At 42.9% G+C, this 27036-nt stretch overlaps 1 protein-coding gene across 1 annotated transcript in view; it reads right to left on the reverse strand.

The window, feature by feature from the left end:
- The window catches only part of pak4 (p21 protein (Cdc42/Rac)-activated kinase 4), a 48699-nt gene that overhangs the window by 5161 nt on the left and 16502 nt on the right, over nucleotides 1–27036 (reverse strand). Inside the window, exons 2-9 of the mRNA XM_071540019.1 lie at nucleotides 13087–13323; nucleotides 10879–11135; nucleotides 9731–9947; nucleotides 8943–9176; nucleotides 8085–8093; nucleotides 7210–7659; nucleotides 6061–6194; nucleotides 4807–4933 (exon numbers count right to left, since the gene is read on the reverse strand). Coding sequence (XP_071396120.1) covers nucleotides 4807–4933; nucleotides 6061–6194; nucleotides 7210–7659; nucleotides 8085–8093; nucleotides 8943–9176; nucleotides 9731–9947; nucleotides 10879–11135; nucleotides 13087–13287 — 1629 coding nt within the window. The 5' untranslated portion in view covers nucleotides 13288–13323. The remainder of the gene's footprint in view (nucleotides 1–4806; nucleotides 4934–6060; nucleotides 6195–7209; nucleotides 7660–8084; nucleotides 8094–8942; nucleotides 9177–9730; nucleotides 9948–10878; nucleotides 11136–13086; nucleotides 13324–27036) is intronic.

Genomic DNA, 27036 nt, shown 5'->3' on the forward strand with positions numbered 1-27036 from the left:
ATGAGTGTCACCGCTCAGTTCAGCTCAGCTCAGCTCAGCTCAGCTCAGCTCAGCTCAGCTCAGCTCAGCTCAGCTCAGCCCGGCCGCTCCAGCGCCCCGGGCCGAGGCCCACGGGTGAAACCACAGCTCTTAAAAAGCGCTCCAGCCACAAACACATCATCAGCTGTCATCAAGGGTGCTGCGGTTGACAAGGTATCTCAGCTTAGCATCACACGTATGACTTTGCATACATGCTGCTGTAAGAACATTAGACCCAGCAAAAAAAAAAAACCACACACACACACACACACACACACACACTAGGCCAGGCTTAGACATTTACTTTAACACTTGAATGTTAAAATCCAATTTTAGAACAATTAAATTAGAATACGTTCAGTAAGTCCAGTTTAAGGTTAGGGTTAGGTTTAGGGTCATCAACAAAAATAATAATAACCATCAGCAGCAGCAAAGGTAGAAGACAGAAACTCAGACTGCCACAACTGAACATTCACAGTAGAATAAAATGTTCTGTTGTAATGATATAAAGATAATGAGAAATATAAGCAATGTTTCGGATAAATGAAAAGGCCTGCTGAAGGTCCTATGACCGGGATTATATTTCTTTTCTCAGTATCTGCCTTTTTGGTTTTTGTCCTACGTACCTGTCACCCAAAAGACTTTTAGGTGCAAAAATCCCTTTTTCTTTAGTTTTAAGATACAAAAACACAGTTTTATTATATATTTTTGTCATGTGAATCTGCACCTGCTGAAGGGTTGAAGATGAGCGTGTGAGTCAGTAGCTGAAGATGAGCATGTGAGTCAGTAGCTGAAGATGAGCATGTGAGTCAGTAGATGAAGATGAGCATGTGAGTCAGTAGCTGAAGATGAGCATGTGAGTCAGTAGATGAAGATGAGCATGTGAGTCAGTAGCAGGCAGCGGTTAGCAGGGCAGGAAATGAACAGTTTTGTCCTCTAGAATTGCCTGTCCGGTCCAACCAGCCAGACTGTTTACAGAATATAAAGAAATCTCCCAGTGATCTCCGCTTCCATAACAGACTGAGTGGTAGAGTGGACAAACCCACCAGCTACAGCCAAATACTGGCAGCTGTTAGCTGGTGGCTAGTGTTAACTTTGTGGTAACTCCATGTAGCAGTGTGGTTAAACCCCGGTTCAGCAGAACTTCACAGCAGCACAGCTGTAAGTTAATGTCAGTGCATATTGTGCAGGAAAACACAGAATGAACAAAGCATCTGACCTATAGCACCACAGCCTGGTGTCATTCTTCTCTTCTCTTATGACTGAAATGCTGTGCTACACATTTAAGTAAGTGTGTGTGTGTGTGTGTGTGTGTGTGTGTGTGTGTGTGTGTGTGTGTGTGTGTGTGTGTGTGTGTGTGTGTGTGTGTGTGTGTGTGTGTGTGACCAGAGGCCGAGTTCCTCATTCCCAGCTCCTGCTGTGCCATTGAAATTTCATTTTCTGCAGAAAGGAGGAACCTGCTTGTTAACTGGCAGGAAGTTATTTGTCATTGGCCTCGATTCTACAGTAGCAGTTGACATGGCAGTATTTATTTCCTGTTATTTGTACAGGAAAAATGTTGGTTATCCTTGTACAAGTAATGTGAAGTAACATTACTTGTAACAAACTGTCGTTAGCTCTTATGCAATATGGTGTTGCTCAACAGGAGAGAGGGAGAGGACCTCCAGTGCAGTTTGCAGCTTTTTAGAACATAGTTGGGTCATGTTCACACGATTGTGCTGTTTTGGTAGAAAAAGTGCTGCTTCAACTGCATTTTGTGCTGATAAGATGAAAAACGAGGCATAACTGGTAACAGCTTACGAGAGGAGAGGTTTGCTGCTGAAGGTGTGAGAATAAAAGAAGAAATAAAGAGTAACTACCAGGTGGATATCTTAAAAGAAGTGATGATAATGAACAGATAATGTGTTAACGTGTCTGTGTGAAAAGGTACGGGACGGCTTGGGTGTTGATATGAACAGGTGGTTAAGTTTGGGAACATGTGAGGTATGCAGGGCGGAGCAAGTATGTTGACTTGTATGTTCTGATGTATGCTTAGTAATGTTGATGTCTTGCATGTATGTTTTGCTGGCAGTAGACGAGATTGATTGTTTGTTTTTGTCTTTTTTCATTTGTGTTTGGTTGTTTTGTTTGTTTGTGGATAAATGTATGGGATGTCATGGTATGTGTGTTTATCTTGAAAACCAAAATAAAATCTTATACAGTGCCTTGCAAAAGTATTCATACCCCTTGAGCTTTTCCACATTTTGTCACGTTACAAGCACAAACTTAAATGTATTTTATTGGGATTTTATGTGATAGACCAACACAAAGTAGCGCATAATTGTGAAGTGGAAGGAAAATGATACGTGGTGTTCAAGATTTTTTACAAATAAAAATCTGAAAAGTGTGGCGTGCATATGTATTCAGCCCCCCTGAGTCAATACTTTGTCGAACCACCTTTCGCTGCAATTACAGCTGCAAGTCTTTTGGGGTATGTCTCTACCAGCTTTGCACATCTAGAGACTGCAATCTTTGCCCATTCTTCTTTGCAAAATAGCTCCAGTTCAGTCAGATTGGATGGAGAGCGTCTGTGAACAGCAATTTTCAAGTCTTGCCACAGATTCTCAATAGGATTTAGGTCTGGACTTTGACTGGGCCATTCTAACACATGAATATGCTTTGATCTAAACCATTCCATTGTAGCTCTGGCTGTATGTTTAGGGTCGTTGTCCTGCTGGAAGGTGAACCTCCGCCCCAGTCTCAAGTCTTTTGCAGCCTCTAACAGGTTTTCTTCCAGGATTGCCCTGTATTTAGCTCCATCCATCTTCCCATCAACTCTGACCAGCTTCCCTGTCCCTGCTGAAGAAAAGCATCCCCACAGCATGATGCTGCCACCACCATGTTTCACGGTGGGGATGGTGTGTTCAGGTTGATGCGCAGTGTTAGGTTTCCGCCACACATAGCGTTTTGCATGTAGGCCAAAAAGTTCAATTTTGGTCTCATCTGACCAGAGCACCTTCTTCCACATGTTTGCTGTGTCCCCTACATGGCTTGTGGCAAACTGCAAACGGGACTTCTTATTGCTTTCTTTCAACAATGGCTTTCTTCTTGCCACTCTTCCATAAAAGCCAGATTTGTGGAGTGCACGACTAATAGTTGTCCTGTGGACAGATTCTCCCACCTGAGCTGTGGATCTCTGCAGCTCCTCCAGAGTTACCATGGGCCTCTTGGCTGCTTCTCTGATTAATGCTCTCCTTGCCCGGCCTGTCAGTTTAGGTGGATGGCCAAGTCTTGGTAGGTTTGCAGTTGTGCCATACGCTTTCCATTTTCGGATGATGGATTGAACAGTGCTCCGTGAGATGTTCAAAGCTTGGGATATGTTTTTATAACCTAACCCTGCTTTAAACTTCTCCACAACTTTATCCCTGACCTGTCTGGTGTGTTCCTTAGTCTTCATGATGCTGTTTGTTCACTAATGTTCTCTAACAAACCTCTGAGGCCTTCACAGAACAGCTGTATTTATACTGAGATTGAAGTACACACAGGTGGACTCTATTTACTAAGTAGGTGACTTCTGAAGGCAGTTGGTTGCACTGGATTTTATTTAGGGGTATCAGAGTAAAGGGGGCTGAATACATATGCACGCCATACTTTTCAGATTTTTATTTGTAAAAAATCTTGAACACCACGTATCATTTTCCTTCCACTTCACAATTATGCGCTACTTTGTGTTGGTCTATCACATAAAATCCCAATAAAATACATTTAAGTTTGTGCTTGTAACGTGACAAAATGTGGAAAAGTTCAAGGGGTATGAATACTTTTGCAAGGCACTGTATGTAAAACGAGGTCTGTGCTGCTAACATGACAGAGGAGCAGGTTGCACAACGCACTTTGTTTCCGTAATGTCACACACACACACACACACACTTGAGTCAGCTGCTGATGACGATGAAGATGATGTCAGTTCCCAGAATCAGAACTGTTTCTGGTGAAAAGGCAGCTGATTATTTTGCACCCTGGTCCTGAACAATCTCCAGTCGAAGCTCTTACGCAAGATGTGCGCTCCTGTTTCTGATCTAAATTGTTAATTAAGTTGTACATATTTTACTATTTTTGTATTTTCAACTGTATTGTATGTTTTATTGTGTAATCCCCTCGCTGCCATTTCTTGGCCAGGTCTCCCTTGGAAAAGAGATTTTGAATCTCAATGGGTCTTCCTGGTAAAATAAAGGCTACATAAATAAATAAAATAAAATGATATGCCTACATTGCATGCATCTCCTCTTCGTTGACTGCACAAAGAAATCATGTGCGTTCCTGTGAAATTTTCTCATCTTGAACTTTTTTTTTTATCAATACCATCAAAAAGTACCATATAAAGTGCTCTACACCAGTGGTTCTCAACGTGGGGTCTGGGGACCACCAGGGGTCCTTGAGGGAGATTCAGGGGGTCCCCAGCAAATTGATCAATGGGTAAACTTCACCATTATTTCATTCATAAGAAGTTAACACAATTAGAAAATGTAGAAGAATGACTGTTTTGATCATAGTTTCTCTGTTATCTCTCTGCCTACAATACAGATAGTCTTGGGATTCTGGACAAAATCATATCTAACAATAAAAATATTCTTAGATTTGAGAGTCCGAGAGACAAAATCTCATCAAATGGGGGTCCGTGGCTCTAATGTGGACTACATTAGGGGTCCTTGATATGAAAAAGGTTGAGAATCACTGCTCTACACTGCCTAAAAAGAGGCACGGCACAGGTGTCAGGTTGACCAGTGTGAGGAAGAGAGCGGTACCCACCCTGCCGTCGTGAGTCAGGAGGATGGAGTCGCTCTTGATGTCCCGGTGGATCACTCCCTGGGTGTGCAGGACGGACAGCGCCTTCAGGACCGACAGGCACACTGTGGCGATCTGCTCCTCGTTCATCCTGGGGGAGGGAGAGGTGTATCAGTTTTGACATTTTACTATCTCCATTTTGCTATTTTATTATTACTGTTTTCCCTGGTTTACTCTCCAGTGAGGTGAGAAGATGAGAAACTGCGCCCACGGTTGCTTCTCACGCATGGAAAACAAGACTAGACATTAGACTTTGTTTTTAAAGACAGATCAGACAGAACCTTTGACCTTTAACCTCTGTGTGTATGTATCACATTCAAGAGTCAAGACACCACTGATAGGCAAGAGGAGGTTTACAGGGTAATAAGACAGGAAACCAAAAGAGCTGGAAAACAGACAGAAAATGCTCATCCTCCATTCGAAATTAATGGAAGTTGTGAATCTTTACTTTAAAATCACAAACTTGATATGCTGTGATCAATGACAGCTTTGAGTGCAGAACACTAGGTCATACTGCCCCCTTATGGAAGCAAAATGTTTTCAGCAATGTAAAAAGCAGGATATAACGGAGAAGCAGCATGAAAAAGAAGTCTACATTGGCAAACAGTGGGAGCTGTTTAAAAGGCTGAAATCATTAGGAGAAAAAAAACACATTTCTAGTGATTACAACTGAATAAAAAGTGGTCTACCCAGTGTGAAATGCTTATACCATTACCCAAAAGTAGCCACATGGGGCACACTTGCATACACGCATCCTTCTCACACAAACACACACACAGACTTCTCAAACACTCAAACACACACACACACACACAGCCCTAATTTCTGTGTCCCCTGTTGCTCTGTAATGCACTTTATGACAAACCTATTTTGTTAGAAGCACTCTATAAATACATTTGACTTGCCATGATACAAAACTTCAAAACATAACGCTCTCTCAGCTTCACATTTTTAGCTGATGTTTGAATTGTAAATTGTAATTAGCAATTTTATATGCCTGATTTTGTAATTATTTATTTGATGTGTTTTCTTATGGTGTGAACTGCGACTCTCTGCCAGCCAATGACATGTTTTCTTAGCCTTCTTGTCTTTTAAAAAAATCACCACATTGGAAATAGGTTTTAGAAACTATGTGTTATCCTTGATGACTTTAATCAATGCATAACTGATGGCTGTGCATTATTTGTAATTATCAAATAAACAAACAAACAAACAAACCTGGTGTGTGTCACGATGTCAGTAAGCGCTCCTCCCTCCAGGAACTCCATGACGACCCAGAGCTCGTCTCCCACCAGGTAGCTGTTGTACATCTCCACCACGTTGTCATGGTGATAGTCCCGCATGATCACCACCTGCAGTTACCATGGAGACAGACAGACAGAGAGACAGAGAGACAGACAGGGAATAATTACATACCTCATTAAACTCAAAGGGTTGGCAGGGTGAACTTGTGGGAAGAGAGGCGATTCCATGACTGTTAACTAGGTAATTTAGCTAGCAGCCTACATTGTTCAGATGTACAAACAACATGTGAACACTGTCTAGTCTGACTGGTTAACCAGCTGGTGTCTTAGTACACAAGAAACACATGAAGCAGAACACAACAAGGAAGAGAAAACACAGTCTAGTTAACACTTCTCATCAGGTACCAGTGTGACGCATCAGATCTGCCATTTGCAGTGTTGCCATGGAAGCCTCAAGTGATGCGTGTCAACTATCACACACAGTGGGTTCAGACCTTAAAGTTCCCATGAAGTGAACTCATTTTACTTTTGCTTCCTGGAAAACAGTGTATCTTTCATGGTGACCTCATGCTATTCCAACTAGGGCTGAACAATTAATCGAAATTTTATCGAAATCGCAATATGGCCTACTGCAATTTTCAAATCGCAGGAGGCACAATATTTGTTAAAGGTGAAATGTGTCAAAATACAATTTTAAATTAAATATTGTGGTGCTGCAGAGATGTCCTGGCCTACACATCATATTCTACAGACTTAAGAAAACATCTTTGTTTGGTACAGATCCCCGCAAAAATCACACCATAATCATTATAATAGGTTTTTCAATGAAAATAAGAATAATGATATAAAAATTAGCATTCCCTATAATAATATTGCAAATCATATCGCAATTGCAATATCAGTCAAAATAATCGCAGTTAGATATTTTTTCAAAATCGTTCAGCCCCAATTCCAACCAATCTCCCTGACTGAAATTCCATTGGTTTAGACTTTTGAATGATTCCTCACTGAGTTATCTCCCGCCTACATCAAATCAAGGAAGTAAAGATGCCACTGGTTTTTAAGTCACTTTAAATGGATAAGAGTGTCCACCTTGGTTAACCTTTACATCATGAACTCGTACCTCGTTGAAGAGGAGCTCCCTGCGCTGCTGTTTCCTCAGGTCCATCTTCTTCACAGCTACCAGTTTTCCGGTGGTCTTCACCGTGGCGATGCACACGATCCCAGTGGATCCCTCCCCGATCTTAATGTAGTGGTCCAGGTAGGTCCGCGGGTCGCCGGGGTCCACCACCATCTGCAGCGCCGCCCTGAACTGCTCATGGGAAACCCTCTGGGGCTCCCTCTGCGGGGAGCGGGCCTGGGAGGGGGCGCCCGAGGCCGGGGGGCCGGGGGGACGCGGGGCCGGGACGTTGGGGTGAGGGGTGTGGGGGTGCTGGGTGGCATCGGGGCCCAGGGTGGGGTGAGAGGTGTGGTGCGGGTGGGGGTGGCTGATGGGGGGCTTGGAGCTGGAAGAACCGCGGGTGGAGCCGCTGGAGGGGCCGTTGTGGGGCGGGGAGTCGTGATGCCGGACGGGCTGGAGGGTCGAGAGACAGGAGACAGAATCAGAACCACTGTACTGAAACTAGAAGAAAACTAAAACTAGAAGGATTTGTCTTGGTGGCATTGGTGCCAAGACAACTTCCTTACTTATTGACAACTTAGATAGCAGTAAATAATAATCCATTTATATAGCACTTATCTAAAAGCGTTTACAAAGTGTTTTACAGGTAGCCAAAACAAAAAACACATGAATAGTGAAATACATAATGGAGATAAAAATGGGCAACACAAGAGAATGTAAGTTGAAAGACAGAAGTAGAAGTTCTAAATGAGTTAGAAAGCATAAGTTTAAAAGTGGGCAAGATAAAGAAAAAACAAGGACATAAAACAAAGTGTATAAAAGTTGTGTTTTAAGAGGCATCCTAGTGGCTCAGCTGGCTAAGGCTCATACCATGCAACCGCAACGTCCTGGGCTCAAATCTGGCTCAGGATGTCATCCCTCCTCTCTCTCTCTTCCCTAATCTTTCCTGTTTTTCTCTACTGTGGACTATCTAATGAAGCCAAATATGCACAAAATAAGTACATTTTAAGAAGTGATTTAAAAGATGATACTAAATTAGGGAGTCAAAGTTCTTCAGGCAGGGCGTTCCACATCAAAATACACCTTACATACAGTGATGCAGGGGTAAATAAAAAGGAAGGTAAACTTTGACTTTCAGTCCATGATCACCAAGGAAAACAACCACCAATATAAACAAAAAACAATTTTGCATTTTAAAAAAAGCATTAGTTTATGCTTGGTTTCCTTAAAAGACCCTATCTTCATATAACTTACACCAGTTTGACACTACTCAGTATGATGTATACTATCAATTTAGAATATAAAGATTTATTTCAGCCTAAAAAGGCAGGTATAATGAGTTTAGGTGGGTTTACCCTCCACTACACCCCTGTTTACATTATAAACACAGCTCATACTGACACATATGGTATACAGGGACAGCGGGACCTCATACAGTGCAGACAGTCAACTGCAAATAGCATTACACTATCACACCCCTATGACTGACAGTTCAGCTTTCAGAGGAGAGAACCAGGAGCAGAGCAGCTAAAACCTTCCTGCAGAGCAAAGAGAAAGGCGATAAGAGCCGTCATCCATCATCCAGTCTCTCAGTTTGCACCCGTCTGCCTTTCTGTCTGTCAGTAACTTCCCTTGAGGCTTGCCGCTCCTCTGTCTGTCTGTCTGTCTGTCCCGGTTCCACACAGCCGTCTATCCTCCCGCCCGTCTGTCTGACTCTCCATGCCACCTGTCCTTACCTGTCCCGTGGGGCTGCGTCCCCCCTCGCTGTCCGTCCTGGGGTAGGTGTTGAAGGGCCGTGCGGTCTGCTGGGCCGTCTTCATCACCCCCTCCGTCACCGGCAGGTTGGGCGTTCGGATGTTGGGCCCGGACAGAGGCCTCTTGTCCCGGGGAGACTGGGGGCTGCCGTCCCTCCCCGTGTAGCTGGACTTGGGCCTGCGGTCGCTGGGCTGCTCCCTGCGAACCACCTGGTCCTGGAGGGAAGGAGGGAGGGAGGGGAGGTTGGATGGAGGGAGGGAGGGAGGGGAGGAAAAGAGAGAAAAGAAAGGAGAGAATGTGGTGGGGAAGGTGGGAGAAATGTGGCAGATGATTTGATTAATCCAACAATAATTTGGACAGTTGATTTCTCGGTGCAAAAAACTCATAGAGAGACTATGCTTTTGTACCATTAACTCATATATGCTTTTTACAAGGGGGAATCACTGAAACACTCTATTTTACAAAGAAACAAATACATTTCAGTTGTTATGATGCAACACCGATTCTCCTGTGTTCTTAGTCTACTCACTGCTGGGTTTCCCTTGCCTGGATTCAGCCCCACAAATAGCTCCTTGTCGTTTTCACTCAAATTTCTGCATTAGCCACCTGACTATTTGAATTACATGGGATTGGCAGTAGCTTTCTCATGGGCGCGGCTGTCTGAGTGAACAGGCAGCAAGCACTTTAATGGCTGGTTTGTGGGTTTGTGGATACCAGTTCCAAAAAAGTTAATATGAGGACATGTGTCTAATGAGGCTTCGCTCCCTACCTGGTGCGGGTCCCGGGGCTCTCTGTCTCTGTGTGGGGGGGGAGGGGGGCCGGAGCCCGGCCGCTCCCTGTGGGCTCTGCTGGGCTCCTGGCCCCGCGGCTGCTGCTGGGGTCGACCCTGGACCCCCTCCCCGTCTCTCTGAGGGGGGCGGGCCAAGCGCTGACCCTGACGGGGGTCGCCCCGGTCCCCTCCGCTCTGGTCCGGTCTGGGTCGCTCTCTGCGGAAAAGCAGAGCGATGGTGAGATCAGTACAGATATTAAAGGATACTTGCGGTGTACAGCTCACTGGCTCGCCTTTATAAAATCCTTTCTCTGTGCCTGTTTGCATTACTTATCTTTCAGTCTGCTGACAGTGGACACAGCTGACAGCCAAATATGTGAGTTGACATAGCTAACATCATCACAAGCGAGCAAAAATATAAAACAGATGTTCAGATTTGGTTAATCAGTGAGCTAAAAACACATGGAATGGCTGAGGATCTACATGTGTGTACTTGCTAGCTTTCCCCACCTCTCTATGTGCACTAGCAGGTGTTCTTACCCTGCTTCCACACTGATCAACACAATCAACAAATCATTGGGATCCTTTCAGTTCCTATAGAGCTGAGCAACCAGCGAAAAAAAATGTGTGGACGACAAACAAGCTTGTCGACATCCTGTCAACATCAGATTTCCACACTTCCTTGTTTCCCTACCAACGTTTCCTAAACAATATCGCCTGGCAAGTGCAAAATGGATGAGAAGTTGATTACAGCCATTAAAGGCTTCACTACTTTTCTCTTCAATTTTAATCTAAAAAAAAAAAGGCGCTTGGAGAACAGTTACATCCATCGTTGGGGTTGATGGTAAGCATGAAGTCATTTTGTGAATTTTTTGTATTTATTTTCAATTAATGATACATAATTAGCACTTGCAAGCTAGTGGTGTTGACTCATCAGAATAATGAAACGTTATGAGAGGCAATAAAAGCGATAAAAAATACATGATTTGCCTGTTCAAAACTTTGTAGCTGCAGGCCACTACATGCACCACAGACAATCAGAGTAGAGTAACAGTTACAGTGTGAACGCAGTTAGAGTACACTGACTTTGAAAAACTGGTAGCTACCATACTCAGCTACAACTTCAGTGCTTCATTTATTCAAAAAGCTTGCAGTGTCCATCCACCAAGACATGTTTTCCATACCTGTCGGTGTGTGTGTAGTGTCTGTGGTGAGGATCTCCGTTCTCCTGCCCCCCTCCTCCTCCCCCTCCTCCTCCTCCTGAGGAGCCTGAGTCTCTGCGCGGCTGGATGGGCGGACTGCCTCGTCGGAGTGAGTTGGAGCGTGTCACCGACATGGTGTCAAACTCATCCAGCAGCCATGTCAGAGAGCCGTCCACTCCCAGCTTGCTGCCACGTACAATGGTCTGGAAATACAGAGAAACAAAGACACGGTCAGTTTGACTGTCCCACACAATCTGAGTGGAAAATAAACACCGGCCAAATGATGGTAAATTTGGGCTGTGGCTGCTGCGTTTGTCTTCTCAGCCACTTTGGCAGGACACCATCATCATTTTGAGATTCTGCTCTGTTCTATAAACGGCTGGTAAAACAGGTTTCAGAAAGACAAATTTAACACATTTAAGACCTTTTAATGCTGCCTGCAAGCAAATTTAAGACCAATTTAAAGACCAAAATGAAAAAAAGTGCTGGAAAAACCAGCCAATGTCTGATTGAACATGACTAATGAAAGTGTTTTGAAACTATAAATGGTCGGCATAAGAATAAAGACAACAGTAAATGAATTAAGCGACATGAAGTCCAACAGTACTTAGTAAAGTAGATACGATGGAAAAAATGTTTTGCATATTGTGCTACTAACCCTGTTCTGTATGAATTTACAACCAGTGAAAAGAAACCTGTCATTGCATGCTGAAAAAATAAGACATTTCAATACTTTTTAAGGCCTTACATTTAGGTAGGCTAATGTATTTTAGGGTTAGGGTTTTCAATGACCCATTGATACCCTATAACACAGTGACTCTAGCTGGTGAATTTGGGGATTTAATAGCCACTGTGGCCAACTGACTAGAAAATTTGCTTCCTGCCTTGCTGTCAAAACTGCCTGTATTTACCGAAAGAATACTCTCTTAGAAATGAAACCAAGAAATATAAGCAGACTAAGTTTGGAAGAAACCAGTCAGTGTCAAGTCTTCCTGAACAGTCCTGGATAAACAATCTAAAAACAGAGGATGACCTGGTCTGACTCTATTCATAGGCCTGCAACATCTTCTGCATTCATTACACACATTGTTTGCCATGGCATCCATTTTTGTAATGTTTATTATTTGGCAGAAGAGACAATCATGTTTATCGTTTGGTCCTGTACATTCAGCTTGCTATCTAGAGTATTGTAAATAAGCTGAATTTATATACAGAAGAAAAACTTCTGCATGGTGTTTTGTGAAGAGTGGCAATGGGAAACAGCAGCATGGGTCTTTCTTCCTGACTTGGTCCTGTGTGACGCTGCATGTTGTGGCCGCCGGGACTCCTACACATTTTTGCTGACTGAATCATAAAGAGATTTGGCTGATTTGGCTATTTGTATCACCACACATCACTAGTGTGGCAGAAGTCCATGCAAACTAATAGATGAATAAACCAGAAGATTGTTCTACTGTCATGTGACACCTAAATTCATGTGAAGATGATCGTGGGAGTTTAATTTTCGCAATAATACGTTTACTTCCTCTTATTTAGTTGATACTGCATAAGGCTGAAAGATATTGACAAAAACACTGCAATTGCGATTTAAACAGTGATTCATATCACCACATTTTTTAGAACTTCAAAATTGTTTAAAGAAAAGTGATTTTGTTAAAAAAAAAAATAGATGTCAGTCTGCAGGATTTACTGAGTTTGAGTCTGATGAAAGGTTTTCCTATGCACCTATAGGACATAGGGGCCTAAAGCTAAGTTCTGGTCCAACAGGACGTTGGACCAGAACTTTATGGCACTTAATCTCGTTGTTCTCTCCTGAATAGATCCTTGCTTGTGTTGCATAAAAATCTCATATGTACGTCGCTTTGGATAAAAGCGTCTGCCAAATGGGAAATTGTAAATTTTCACCAATATTGTACTTGATTCATGGACCAAAGATTACCTGCAGCTCTAAAACACCTTGTTCAGAAATCCATTTTCCAACTTTTTGAATATGGATAATTTTCTATAGCTTCATTTTCAAGGCCCAGTAAAATGCAGCTTTCCATGACAAAAGGAGCCATGGGCAACTAATAACTAATTTGGTGTTTTGTTTTTGACCAGACCCCCCCTGCCTCTCCCCCTCGCCTGGTGACCTCTGACCTTGCGTGGCTCCACGCCGCGCGGCTCTACAGTGGTGATGACGGTGGCGTCGATGAAGGGCTTGGGCCTCTTGGCCGTGTCCTCGATGAGCGACTGCCATTGCCGCGGCAAACCCACGAACTTCTGCTCCTGCTCGTCGAAGTCGGTGTGGACGCGATGCTCGAAATTAGACGGAGCCGAGATCTGGATACGAGACTTCTTCTTCTTGGTGAACATGACGGCGGCGGAGGCGGCTGCAGCCTAGCATCAGACCTGCAGGGAGGGAGGGAGGAAGGAAGAGAGAGAGGAAGGTTAGCAGGAATGAAGGTGAAAGACAGGGAGGAGAAGGTAAGCTGGAGTGCAGTAACTACTTTACCCAATGCATGTGTAAAACATGCAAGTGCCACATGTAAAACACACCACACATGAATGTTAGGGCTGGGCGATATGGACCAAAAATCATATCTCGGTATTTTTAGGCTGAATGGCGTTACACGATATATATCTCTGTATTTTCTACGAAGTGGGCTAAATGTTCAGTTGTAAGTCAAAGCCACATGTGAGATGTCACAAGCACTTTCATTAAAACAAGACTGTGATCAAAATAAAATGCAAAGACAGGGTTTCCTTCCCTGTTTTAGAACAGTCTGGTAAGTTCCGAAAATTACATCACTTTATTGTAATGCAGCCTTTAAAACCAGGAAAAGACAACACTTATGCCATATCACGATATTACGATATCCAAAATCTAAGACGATATCTAGTCTCATATCACGATATCGATATAATATTGATATATCGCCCAGCCCTAATGAATGTAGGCAAGCTCACAAACAGACACAGACACTACCTGCACTTTGTATAATTGTAACTGCACAAAACACTCAAATATTGTCTGATAAAGTGTCAGGAACTTATCATGGTCCTTCGTTTCAAGGATTCACATCAACACCAGACCGGGGTCAAATAGTATTTCAGAACACCTATTAGCATTTAAAGCTGCTTGGAATACCAGTTGGGTGTGGTTTACTGTATAAGACCTACTACTCTACTTAAAAGCTAATTCAGCATACTTTTCTGGCAGCTTTTCTAACACCATCCGAATTGGTGTTAGGTTAAAACACATGCTAAGACTAATTTGAAAAACACTAACAGAACTCACAGTGGAGGATTCAGAATTCAGGTGAAGTGAAGTCAACCTTGTCAAATGTTTCCATTAAGCAGTTTTAACACATAAACAGGTTTGTCACAAAACACTTTACAGAGCGATAAAGGAACACAGAAACACATGAAAACAAGAGAGAAGACACATATCACAGAGAGATATGAGGCCAGAGCTTATCTTTGTGTGTGTGAGTGAGTGACAGTGTCAGTATCTGCTATCATTGGTAGCCGCTCAATATGGAGGAGGCGTTGCTGCTTATACCCATGAAGTGGATACTGTCTGATATCTTTCGACCTGCCATTCTTATCATCCTGTGTGTATGCAACAATGTGGTTGCCAATTAGGCACTTATGTAACTGACTGACTCAATATCTGACTGCATTAATAGTGTTTATGTCCTTTGTATGCTTGTATTTATGTGGACATAAATAAATCTTTCATCTGTGTGTGTGTGTGTGTGTAGTTCAGCACAGCCAAGCAGATAAACTAAGAGTTACAACCCCAACTGGCTTATTTCGGCCCATTGAGCATTCAGCGACCCGGTGGCATTAAACCAGCTGTAACCTTTAGCTGAACAGGCTCAGGAACAATAGGCTCACTGCTGCTCTCCCATTACTAATGACAGGACAACTGCTCCAGCATTTCCTCGTGACAGCTAGGGGGCACGACATCAGTCACGTAGCATCCTACAGCCGGGGGGCGGGGGGGGGGGTCTGCGGAGGAACTCACACAGAGTAATGGGACAAACATCAAAGCGACAGCCACATTCAGACACTGGTGACATTTGCTTTGGGAGGACAACTTGATATTCGCCCCGTCCGGTCCAAGGAAACTGGTAGTGCAGGACAGGGAGACGCAGTAGTAGCTGGTGTTAGGAGAAATTAACGAAAAATAGTTCTCTATTTCCACTGGTGTCCTCTGTACCATAGTGTGTAGAGCAGTGATTCTCAATCTTTTTCATATCGAGGACCCCGAATTTAGACCACATTAGGGCCACAGACCCCCATTTGATGAGATTTTGTCTCTCGGACCCAAATCTGAGAATATTTTTATTGTTAGATATGATTTTGTCCAGAATGTCATTACTATCTGTATTGCAGCTAGAGGGATAACAGTGAAACTATGATCAAAATAGTCTAATATAGTAGTTGTCTTCTACATTCTCTAATTGTGTTAACTTCTTGTAAATTAAGTAATGGTGAAGTTTCCCCGGACCCCACGTTGAGAACCACTGGGGTAGAGCACTATAGTCGAGACACCAATTTTTTTCAGAACCAATACAAGTACTGGTGCTGATGACTAATGTTTAGTCATTTATCAAGTAAAAACACCAAACATTTGCTGCTCACAGCTTCACAAATGCTGAGATTTGCTGCTTTTCTTCGTTTCATATCATTATAAACTGAATACTCGGCTGCTGGTCAGACATCACTTTGGGCTCTGGTAACTTGTGATGGGCATTTAATCATTATTTTGATTATTAATCTAAAATGGAATCAGTAGATTAATCGATAATGAAAATAATCATTAGCTGCAGCCCTAAGGAGTACCAAACTTCAGATTGTCCAACGCGAGAACCGATCGTAAACCCCAAATGTGACCCGTATACCCCAATAGAAATTCGTACGCATTTACTTCTCAAACTTTAGCAGCAAGGTTTCCCCCACCCAAATTTTCCAAATGTAAAATGCTTTCCAGGATCCAAAATTTCCCAAATTTGTATTGAGGTATCTGTATGTATCCGTATACAGGTCACATTCAGGGCTTTAGTGATCCGAGTAGCCTGTAGCTTGGCTTGGTATTGCAGTCTCAGCTGCAGAAATCAGTCACAGTCAATCACTCCACCTAGTACTGGCCTATCATAAAACAATTACAGGAGCAAGTGACTTTAATCATTCATCACACACACAAAATCTAATCTGCGTGCTAATGAATGAAATCAGCTGCTGTTGTGTTTGGTTGGAAAGAAAACCTGCAGATCCTTTGGCCTCGATTGAGAACAATTGATCTAGATTTAACAAGTTATCATCTGAAGCACTGCTTACCGCTTAGCTTGAGTCTGAATATTCACACACACACACACACACACACACACACACTCGTGTTGCTTTGTCAGTGGGTATCAGAAGAGCCACTCCCTGTAGTCAAACAGAGGCTTGCTGGTGTTCAGTGTGTCAAAAGCAGCTGAGCAGAGGGGCAGCAGGAGGGGGCGGGGCTTCTGGCCCGGGATTAAACACTTTCATGTTTCTGATAGACACAGACTCTCTCCCAATAACGGAAAAAAAACTACTGAGGGAAGTTGGCTGCCCACTCGTCAAAAACAAGAGAAAGAAAAAGGGGGGAAAGGTGCAGGGATGAGAAGAAGCAGGGGAGAGAGAGGGAGGAGTGGACGAAGGGTGGGTGAGCGGAGGGAGCGAGAGGGCGACCGGACCGGGGCGGGTCGGAGCCAGAGGGCATGAGTCACGCTGCCGAGCTCGCAGAGCGGGGCGGCGTTAATAAAGTCTCTCACAGCGGGAGCGTTTGAAGTGCGGCGGGGACCCGCCCAGTGGCACGCAGAGAGAGCCGAGCTTCACGGCCAACAAACACCACCTCTACACCAACAAGACCAAAACTTCTCCACATTAGTCAGCCTAATGTTCTGCTGCATGCAGGGCAGAGGGAGTCTATTTACAGAAACTCATCCTGACTCATCCTGACGGCACATACTGATAACTTTGTGTGCAAGGAGAGCAGGAATATAAACAGTAGGCCTATATTTTACATATGACTCCACAAATACACTCCTCAGATGCACCAATATGATTTTTTGAGTATGATACCGATATTTTCCCCACTCATATGGGCCAATACCGATATGCATTTCTTTAAGAATCTTAGTACAAATCCAGCTGCTTTTCAGACAGGCCTATCTTAAGATAATTAAGTGGATTTTAAACAAAAAGACAGTCAGTTTTATTCTACTAATTCAAGAGTTGTTTTAAGTGACATACCACGAGAAACAAGGGTCACAAAAATGGCAAATCCACAATCGACCAAATATCGTTATCAAAAATCAAAAAAGCATCAAAAAGCTGATACAGATAGTCTGCCAACATATCAGTCCATTCCTCCTTTCAAGATTTAATTGCTTTGTGCAGTCAGGCAGCATCATATATATAGTATGGCTGCAGCTATAGTGGACAAAGAAGTACAAAGTGCCCATCTGTGTGTTGGACCAGTCATACTGAACAGAATAAGATGAGGGGGGAAAAAACAATAACAGCATAATTCATACTCTCAGGCATGACATGTTTACCACCAAGCTAAATTACTAGCTATACAGATAAACTGTTTTTTCACAGCCTCAGAGTGAAATGAGGACAGAGAAGGGAGCATAAATCACCATGTGTTCAGGTCAGATTTTCAGAATGACAGTAAATTAGGGATTTACTATGGCTAAAATGATTGTGATCACTATTATTCTCCATGATTTGGGGAACAAAAATATTTTACAGCACCCATTGCATCTTATCTCAACATGTGGACTATTTCTACGTGAAATAAAATGTTTCAGTATTGCTGATGGGCCAGTATCCTGTGATTATTAATAGCAGAAAGTAAAATCACATCACACGATTATCCACGATTAAATGTGCGGCCCCTACAGCAAACCGGTGAGGTCAGGTTGACATTGAGATCAGGGTTTCCTGGTGCCGGTCCACGTGTCCTGGAGGATTTCAGTGTCCCGGACAAATGGGAGAAACTCCGGCCAAATATTATCTGTGTTTATTGAGCTTAAAATTTGCACTTTACTTTGTTCCTGACATGTATTTTGTTGCCAAATAGCCATATGCTTTCACCATTACGCAATGCCGAATGCCAAAAACTACGTGTCTCTCTCACCATTACGCGATGCCAAATGAAGAAACCAACCAAGAAAAACAACACAGTAAATATGTAAAAAGCACAGTCGAGCAAGAAGTCCTGAAAATAAACTGCAAAGGCATCTTACCTTCACCCGACGCACAACATAGGCCGACCCGACACACACACACATCGCCCTTGATTGGTTAATACATTACGCTACATTCAAAACAATTAAGTAAATCCTCCCCAGTTGTGTCTCATGTCACTTAAATCAACTCACGTAGTGCAATATTTATTATTACTTTACTGAAAGAGACTCAGAGCTACTCGTGGGGAGCAGGTCGGGAGACAGACTGGAAGTAGAACTCAACCTGTTGCTGTAACTCAGTCTCAGTAAAACAAGGAGCACAATGTTCCAATAACTGTGCTTAGAGGGAATTATTTTCACCGGACATTATGACCGGAGAGATTTAAATATGTCGGACCTCAACAGATTTTCCCGGTAAAAAAAAAGTGGTAATTACCGGATAATGGAAACCCAGATTCAGATACATGTTCTGTTATTCCCTTACAAAATCTGTGCGCCTCCACCCAAGTACCAACTCTGGATTCTGTACACTCTAACAAAATTGATTATCTCATAATAGCGTGGTTACCACAAAGCTGATAAATGGCTTTTTTTCCACTTATACAGAGTTTGGTGACACAGAGCACAGGGGGTATAAATCACTGCAGAACCCCATCATTAGAGTTCAGATGAGGACAGCAATACTATCAATCAGTGCATCTTAACTCCGGGCCACAGATAGCTGGTGCTGCTTTAGGGCAGAAGGAAATTAATGAAGACTGGAGGAAGTGACTGTGGGGATTTTCATTAATGACTATACAAAGTACTATTACATAAATCAACATGTACATGTAGCCTATGATTAGGCCTGCTATTGGCAAGATGGGAACAGTTAGGGATGTTTGTTTATGGCCCCGAGTCTTACAGTCTTATTGAAAACACAAGGAGCTGTACCAGGCAGTAAATCATAAAAAATTGTGAAGATGGGGGTTGAGAAACACATCGCGCATCTCATATTCACTGACAGCGGTCTGGACACAAATCAAGCATTATGGCTTTTAAATCCTGAGTTTTTTTGCTGCATGTCGAGATACTGTGTGGAACTGTGAGCTGAAGGCCCGCTGGTGAAAAACAAGATTTTATTGCGGTCGTCGCGAGCCAAGAAACGATAAGGTTTAAAATCTCAGTGAGGCCGAGCGCCCCGAGGCAAACAGATTACACAGCCGTGACCTCAAAGCTCCTATCTGATTTGAGAGAGAGCTGCATTGACTGGGTGGCATGCACATGAGTGATTGTTTGCAATAAAAACATTAACTGACCTGTAGGTGAAAACAGAGGACTTTGCAACACAATGTTAACCTGGGGCACCTGAATCAATGTCGCTCACTGCTGCAATCTGAAGTACACGGCATTTATTTTGTTATTCGGTGGTGAGATAAGCAGTCGGGGTCTGAAGTTACCACCTGCTGAACACCACATGTCTTTGGTGGATAAATCAATAACAGTCACTTTGATAAATCAATAACTGGTAAGTTTTTGAAACAACAACAACATTTGAACAGACCTCGTAAGTCTGACATCAACCTTGCACAAATAGGGACTTGGAATATCGTTCCAAAGAGATTTCTCTATGGGGAAATGAACGGGGGTTTCACACAATCATCATGGTTGGTCTGTATTTAACTTGGACGTTTTTACCTACATAGGCTATTTATTTATCTAATGGCACTGGGTCCATTGATTTCTATAACTGTTTTCAAGTGGAAACAGTCATTTTGATAACAAGCTAAACACTTAGGTGCATAGAATTTGTGTCACCCGCTGGTGGTGGGACTCCCGCTGTCTGGCAGGCAGGCAGACAGACAGATACAGACAGACAGACAGACAGGCAGGCAGACAGGCAGACAGGCAGACAGGCAGACAGGCAGGCAGACAGGCAGCCCAAACCCAGCTAATGGTTCCAAGCACCTGTTAACACAGTCAGGCCGGCCAGCTAGTCAGACAGGTGTCAGAGGAACAGGTGAGCCCCAGGCAGACAGACAGGGTGAGTGATTGATAGCTGCAGCAGGTGTGTAGTCCCCCCCCCCCCCCCCCCCAACTCTAACCCCCCTAATCCAGACGGCCCATGGGCTCATCCACCCCCCGCCCCAGAGTAGGACAGGTGGATGAGAGCAACAGGTGTCTGGCCATTCTGACCACTAGACTGTAGGCTATATTTTCATAATGTTTCTATAAAAGTAAATGAGACAAATAGGAATAGAAGAAATGCATCTCCTTCCCACTGCCAAAAGAAAATGAAAAATAATTCAGTTAAATAAATTGAGACAATAAGCAAATGAAATGTTAAACAGCAGGCTTGCTGAATGGATCAAGCAGACTGTTAGATATGCAGCAGCTGCCAGTAGCAGCAGGCTACGAATTACAGTTTTCATCTTTTACCATATTTCTCCAACAGGGCCTTTTTCTCAGGTCTAATTTAACACTATGAAGAGTCATCTTGATTTCTCAGTGGGCTAAAGCACACACCACACTCTCACAACGTCACAGGTTTGAATCTGACTTATAACTTCACCCGTCTCTCCACAGGGCAACCACAGGTTTCTGCAAGTGAAATTTAAGACTTTTTAAAGACCTTTTTAATGCCAGTTCAAATACAATTTAAGACCAATTTCAGCCCAAAAATAAAACTGTAAAGAGTGTCTGCAACTAGGAAAATTTCTCACTAGAAACACCCTGCTTCCACCTTTGCTGCCACTGAACTCTAATAAAACAGAAATGTGTTAAAAAATAAACTTAAAATACTATTGAGATACTCGCTGCTGGTTTCTGTCAGTGAGAGTATTTGTCCAAAGAAGCAATTTCATATCACTGGTACAGTTTACAAAGATAAAACCACACATAAACCTCCCTCTCCTCTAATTCTCTGTAAATGAGAATAGGGCCCATTAAAACGTCCAAGCCCAACAGTAAAAAGAGCTTCGCTGCTGCACCCTGCCACCCACTCAAACAGAGTTCACACACACACACACACACACACACACACACACACACAGTGTAAACCAGAAGTTATGAAGGGCCCCTCCTCTCACACAGCAAAACAAGCAGATCCCTCCCTGAACACAACAAACACTCCAGCTCCCAGTTATGGCTTCCCTCCCTCCCACTCACCATCACTCTCTCTCTCTCTCTCTCTCTCTCTCTCTCTCTCTCTCTATCTCAATCTAGCTCTCTCTCTCTTTCTCTCTCTACCCCCACCTTTCCCTCAACCTCCCTCCTCTCCTTTCCCTTTAACAGTCTCCTTTTCTCCTCCCACCCTTCCCTCAATCTCTCTTTCCCCCACAACCTCTACTTTTCTTCTTCTCTATCTCCCTCCCTCCCTCCTATCGTCTCTCTCACTCTCTCAATCTAGCTTTCTCCCCCTCTCTCTCTACCCCCACCATTCCCTCAATATCCCTCCTCTCCTTTCCCTTTAATAGTCTCTCTTCCTCATCCCACCTTTTCCCCCCTCAATCTTTCTTCCTCTCCATCTCCCTCCCTCCCCTCTCGTCTCTCTCTCCACCTTTCCCTGTAATAGTCTATCTTCCTCCTCCCACCCTTCCCTCTAATAGTCTCTTTCTGCCTCAATCTCTCCTGTTCTTCCTCTCCATCTTGTCTCCTCCCTCCTCATCAGCTCTCTTTCTCTCTCTCCCTCAATCTAGCTTGGTCACTCTCTCTCTCCCTCCCTCTACCCCCCACCTTTCCCTCAATCTCTCTCCTCTCCCTCTAATAGTCTCTCTTCCTCCTCCCACCCTTTCCCCCTCTCTATCTCTTTCCCTCCCTATCTCTCTCTCTCATCATCTCTCTCTCTCTCTTTCCTCACATTCCTCTATTGCTGTCTATGTTTGCCTGGGTGAGCAGTGAGAAAGCCTGTCCTGTGAGCGGTCCACAGCCGGGCTGATGAGCTGCTCTGGACTGGGCCGCTCCTCTGGCCCGATTCAAACACATGGGTGGTCCGGAGTCGGAAAAGACACGGACGGTCACAACAACGCTGCGCAGCTGCATTAACAACAGAGCGTTTCTCTAACTGTATGCCAGGCAGCGGGGCAGGAAACTTGGGAGTGGTTTTTGTTGTTTTTTTGTCCACATGCCACATCTGAAAATTCACCAGCCACTTTGACCGTTTAATTAATTCATTTTACCAGCTAGAAAGATTTCTAGGAAACAGTTGGATCTCCAAATGATGGTTGGTTACCTGCCAAAGTGGCTGGTAAAGCAGACAAATTTACAACCATTTGGCTGCTGGCTGGTAATAATTTCCCACCCTGCTGGAGACGAGTGCCAGTGCCCGGGATGGTGCAATCCCCATCCTGGTTAGCTGATTGTTTTCTTGAGTTTTAAGTAGGGTGTTAATGTAAACCCGTATTATTATCAATGTGTCCACACTCAAGGATGGCTTACAATAACTTGCCGGGACACCAAACAAACCGAAAACTAGATATGTGGCATTTGAAAAAGCACTGACACCTACTCTTAAAAATGTATTGCTGTAAAACTCATGGAAAAACACTTATGTCATGAGCCGTTTTAAAACCTCAGCCTACAAGATGCTAATGTTTCTGAGAATTAAATCATCTTTGCCTTTGAAACACTGAGTAAGGAAATACAGGCAACATTGTTTTTTTGTCAAAATGCAAATATAGGACTTTGGAATCAAAGCTATACAGACATTTGGGTATACCAAATGTTGAAAACACAGAGGACTGCTTGTATAATGTGGGATGCCAGTAAGGAGAAGCACATGGGTGGTCCGGAGTAGGAAACTCACAACAACACTATCCTGTTGCATTAGCATAGAGCGACACAAAACGCTGTTGGTCCCTTGGGAGTTCACAAAACGTGGGTTCAATATCCAACGAGAATAAGAGGCCTGGTCTATGTGATGAAGAATCAGTGTGTTGGAGGTTGTTTTGAACCAAGTAGCATACATATCACACACTGTTTTACAGGGATGTGGGACTGCTGAGGCAATTTAGTATATCTGGTAGTGTCATACAAAACTGCTATTTACTGGTCAAACATTATCTATTCCTCCAGAAAGACTTACAGAGACATTCTGATGAGTCGGGTTATTCTTCAACAACTGATGGTTTACAAATTTGTGAAAGGAATGTCAAAGATTTCTCCAGCAGCAACAGCCGCACCGCAAAATTATTTCTGACACTCCGAGGGCCGGGTATCAAACCAAAGAATACCTATGTGGTACCACACTGGTTTGTGGTATCAGCAGTGATTATATAAGGCATCAAAAAGTACTGAAATGGCTCCAAATGTTGAATTCTTACAAGCTGAACTTTCTGCTTTTTTTTTTTTATAGGAGGTTTTTACTGTGGAAATCAACTCCATGTGGTCCGATTCTGTTGTGGAAAAGCAAGTGGTGTGTACAAATGTTACACAGAAAATATATGATTCATGATTTTCTATGATGATGATTCTATGATTCATAGTGAAGTGTCAACACATAGTTTCATTCAACACAGAAAGGTATTGAAAGATGTATTGTTTTTTAATCTAACCAGAATCAGAATAAAAATGTTTTTGACCCTGGAAAAGATTGCAAACTGTGATTCCATTTCCTCCGTTTCAATGCAATTTAATTATACTGGAGGATGTACAGTATTTTGTGGTAACTGCTTACTATGATAAGAAAACCTGAAACCACCTACCAATGTAGTTTTTTGTTGTTGGTTATTTACATTAAAGATGTCTGTCTTTCAGTGTGTGGTAGATGACGTGATGGTGACATATCTATGGTCTCTTAATGGTATCTCAGTAAGTATTTTGAGGTAACTGTTCATTACAAGATATATTATCAACACCGTGATGACCTAAGATCTAGGAAGTAGTAGTGCAGCTGCCTTGGCCCCTCCCTGTCAGAAACGTTGGGAGAGGCTGAGAGAGAGCGACAGGAGAAACCATTACTGTGAAAACACCTCATCAGTGTCGGTCACCACAGAGACAGAGCACGCTTCACACCTTTCCTCCCTCTGCTCTAATGGTTTTCTGTCTGTCGTGCCGATGAGGCATACCTCGCATAACTATCTCCTCGACAAGACACTAACAACACTCAGGAGGTTGAAAGGCCAACGTAAACAAACTTCAAACAGCCAAAATAAATCTCCACGGCACCGGATGATTCATCTGAGAGACGGCTTGGAAGATTTTTACCTTATCGACCTAATATGAAACGAGGCTAATGAACCAAAGTCACTACCTTACATCTCGGACTTGATTAATGACAATAAAGCAAAATATAGGCTATAATATAGTATAGTATAGTATGTCCACAAGAGATCCTTAGCAATGAAAGATAGCCTACAAAAAGTGCTCCATGGTGAGAAAAATAGTACAAAAACAGAACGTGCATGGTTGGTTTGGTGGTTTTTGTTTGTGCATTTTTCTTTTTTTTGCACTTTTTGTATTTAATCTTTCATGGGTAAGGCTCTTTTGTGGACATTCCCTCATTTTAATCAGTGTGCGAGTTCCTCTATCTTTTGTTTTATTGTCATTAATCAAGTTCCTCTATCTCATACCTGCTCGGCTCTTCTTGGAACCATACGCACATGAGCCTACATAAACATATATATTTATGTCATATATATTTCCTATTTGTCCAATAAAGCAAAAAGATAAATGAGCTACACCTACATCTGTCACAGTCATCCACTCCAGCCCTTGACTACCAAATCAGCCCTACTTTGATATGAGATTTACTAAGAAACACCACTCAGTTTTACCCCTAAAAAAGATGTAAGGGTGCATCTGAATAAGGGGGGGGGGGAATCAAATTCACAGTATTGACTACTGCAATTTTCATATTGAAATGGTCTACAGTGTTTTTAATCAGAGGTAGGAGGGTGCAGACAGCCTCCTAAATACATGGTGCTGTGAGAAATCGATGACCTACAATTCAAGGGACAAATCAGGGGAAATCCTTCATTATATTAAAACCCTGAAAATCCTGAGCATTAGCAGATCTCTTCTTTCAAGTAGTAGAAAAAACTGTGGGAAAAGCAACACCCACGGAACAATGAATAATGCAATTCCTATCCCTAGCACAATATTCAGAAAATCACAATATGACTTTTTGTATTCAGAAATTTGTTTTCAGTATCATGCCTCCCTAATGATACGGGCCAAAGCACAGATAGAGATGGCATTTCCAACAAAGACAGACAGACAGTCATTAGGCAGTGAGACAGACCGTTATGTGATTCAGCTAAAGGCATCTGGCTCTTCTCAGACAACCTTACCCAACTATGAGAGAGAGAGAGAGAGAGAGAGAGAGAGAGAGAGAGAGAGAGAGAGAGAGAGAGAGAGAGAGGGAGGGAGGGAGGGAGAGAGAGAGAGAGAGGGAGAGAGAAGAAGAGAGAGAGAGAAGTGAGAGAGAGACAGAGAGAGAGAGAGAGAGAGAGAAAGAGAAGAAGTGTGAGAGAGACAGAGAGAGAGAGAGAGAGAGAGAGAGAGAGAGAGAGAGAGAGAGAGACATATCAGGCTTCGGAATAAAAAGAAACACTTATTAGACAGCTAGTCAAACAGATCTTTATGTAATCCATCCCCGAACTCTGGTCAGCTGCCCATCACCTAAAGGTCAGAGGTCAGGGTTCAACTGCATTTGCATTTTAGCAGCATACGCTCCTAAAAGAAATTCATGCCACCTAAAAAACTGAAAAAGGAGAGTATGGGTAACTTGAGATTCAAAGCAAGAATGGGCATTTTAATTAGGACTCCACACATCATGTTTAATATCTTTTCTGTGCTCCAAATGTTTCAAATTCATTAGCATGTGTGCTCCTTGGGAAAATGTCACCATGCAGCCACGTATTGATATAGAGTAGAGCTTAAGAGAGAGGAATCTGATCTGAGGTCACTAACAGGTTACTTCAGATTTTGGAGTGAGCCTCTTCACCGCAATCCATCAATATCAATGCTAGCCCTGAAACAATTTGTCAATTACTCAATTAGTGGATCGACAGAAAAATAACTATTATAATTTGGATAATCAACTAATCGTTTCATTCATTTATCAAGTAGAAATACCAAACATTTGCTGGTTACCGCTTCACAAATTCTAAGATTTGCTGCTTTTCTCCGTTTAATATCATTATAAAATGAATACTTTGGGGTTTTTTGGCTGCTGGTCAGAATAAGGAAGACATCTGAAGAATCACTTCGGGCTCTGGTCGTTTCTAATGGACATTTGTCATTATTTTTGACATTTTACAGACTAAATGGTTAATCAATAAATAAAAAAAATAATCTGCAGATTAATCGATAATACAAGTAAAGGTTAGTTGCAGCCCTAATCTATGCTGTAGCAGATAGTTATGTCCTTTATAACAGCATTTCTAAAACTCTGGACTGGAAGCCATTGCTGACAGCTCCTTGTCTGTGTAACAACAGGTTTTTTGTAAAGAAAGTTTGGTTTTAATCTGGTCAAGAAACTCACATTTTTGTCTCCAGACCACAATGATTGATAAATCCTAAACTTTGAACAGCCAGCTACATTTCTAGAAGAGAGAAGGACCTCTAAACGAAGGCTGGTAAGCTTCCAAAGTGGCTGGTAGAGTGCATAAAGTTGCCAGACACAGCAAAAATTTACCAGCGTTTGGCTGGTGGCAATTTCCCTCACTGGTTTTAATGTGGACTCATGATTTTTTAATGTGAGCGGTCCCTGAAGGTGGCGTTCCCCGAGACAAAAACTACAAGCAGTAGCTGAAAACACAGAAGCACCGCTTTATAATGTGAGACAGCAGTATTCAGGTTTCCATTGTTGTTACGGTGCTCTTACATTAGCTGGCCGGTGCTGAATCAGGGGTGATAATTAATAGCCTGTTCTCTCACTACCGCAAACACACCCTCTCTCTCACAC

The sequence above is a fragment of the Centroberyx affinis genome, unplaced genomic scaffold (assembly GCF_046629955.1).
Source record: "Centroberyx affinis isolate AG114_WGS23_722 - 3 ecotype Tasmania unplaced genomic scaffold, CSIRO-AGI_Caff_v1 ptg003552l_1, whole genome shotgun sequence".
Classification (NCBI taxonomy): Eukaryota; Metazoa; Chordata; class Actinopteri; order Beryciformes; family Berycidae; genus Centroberyx; species Centroberyx affinis.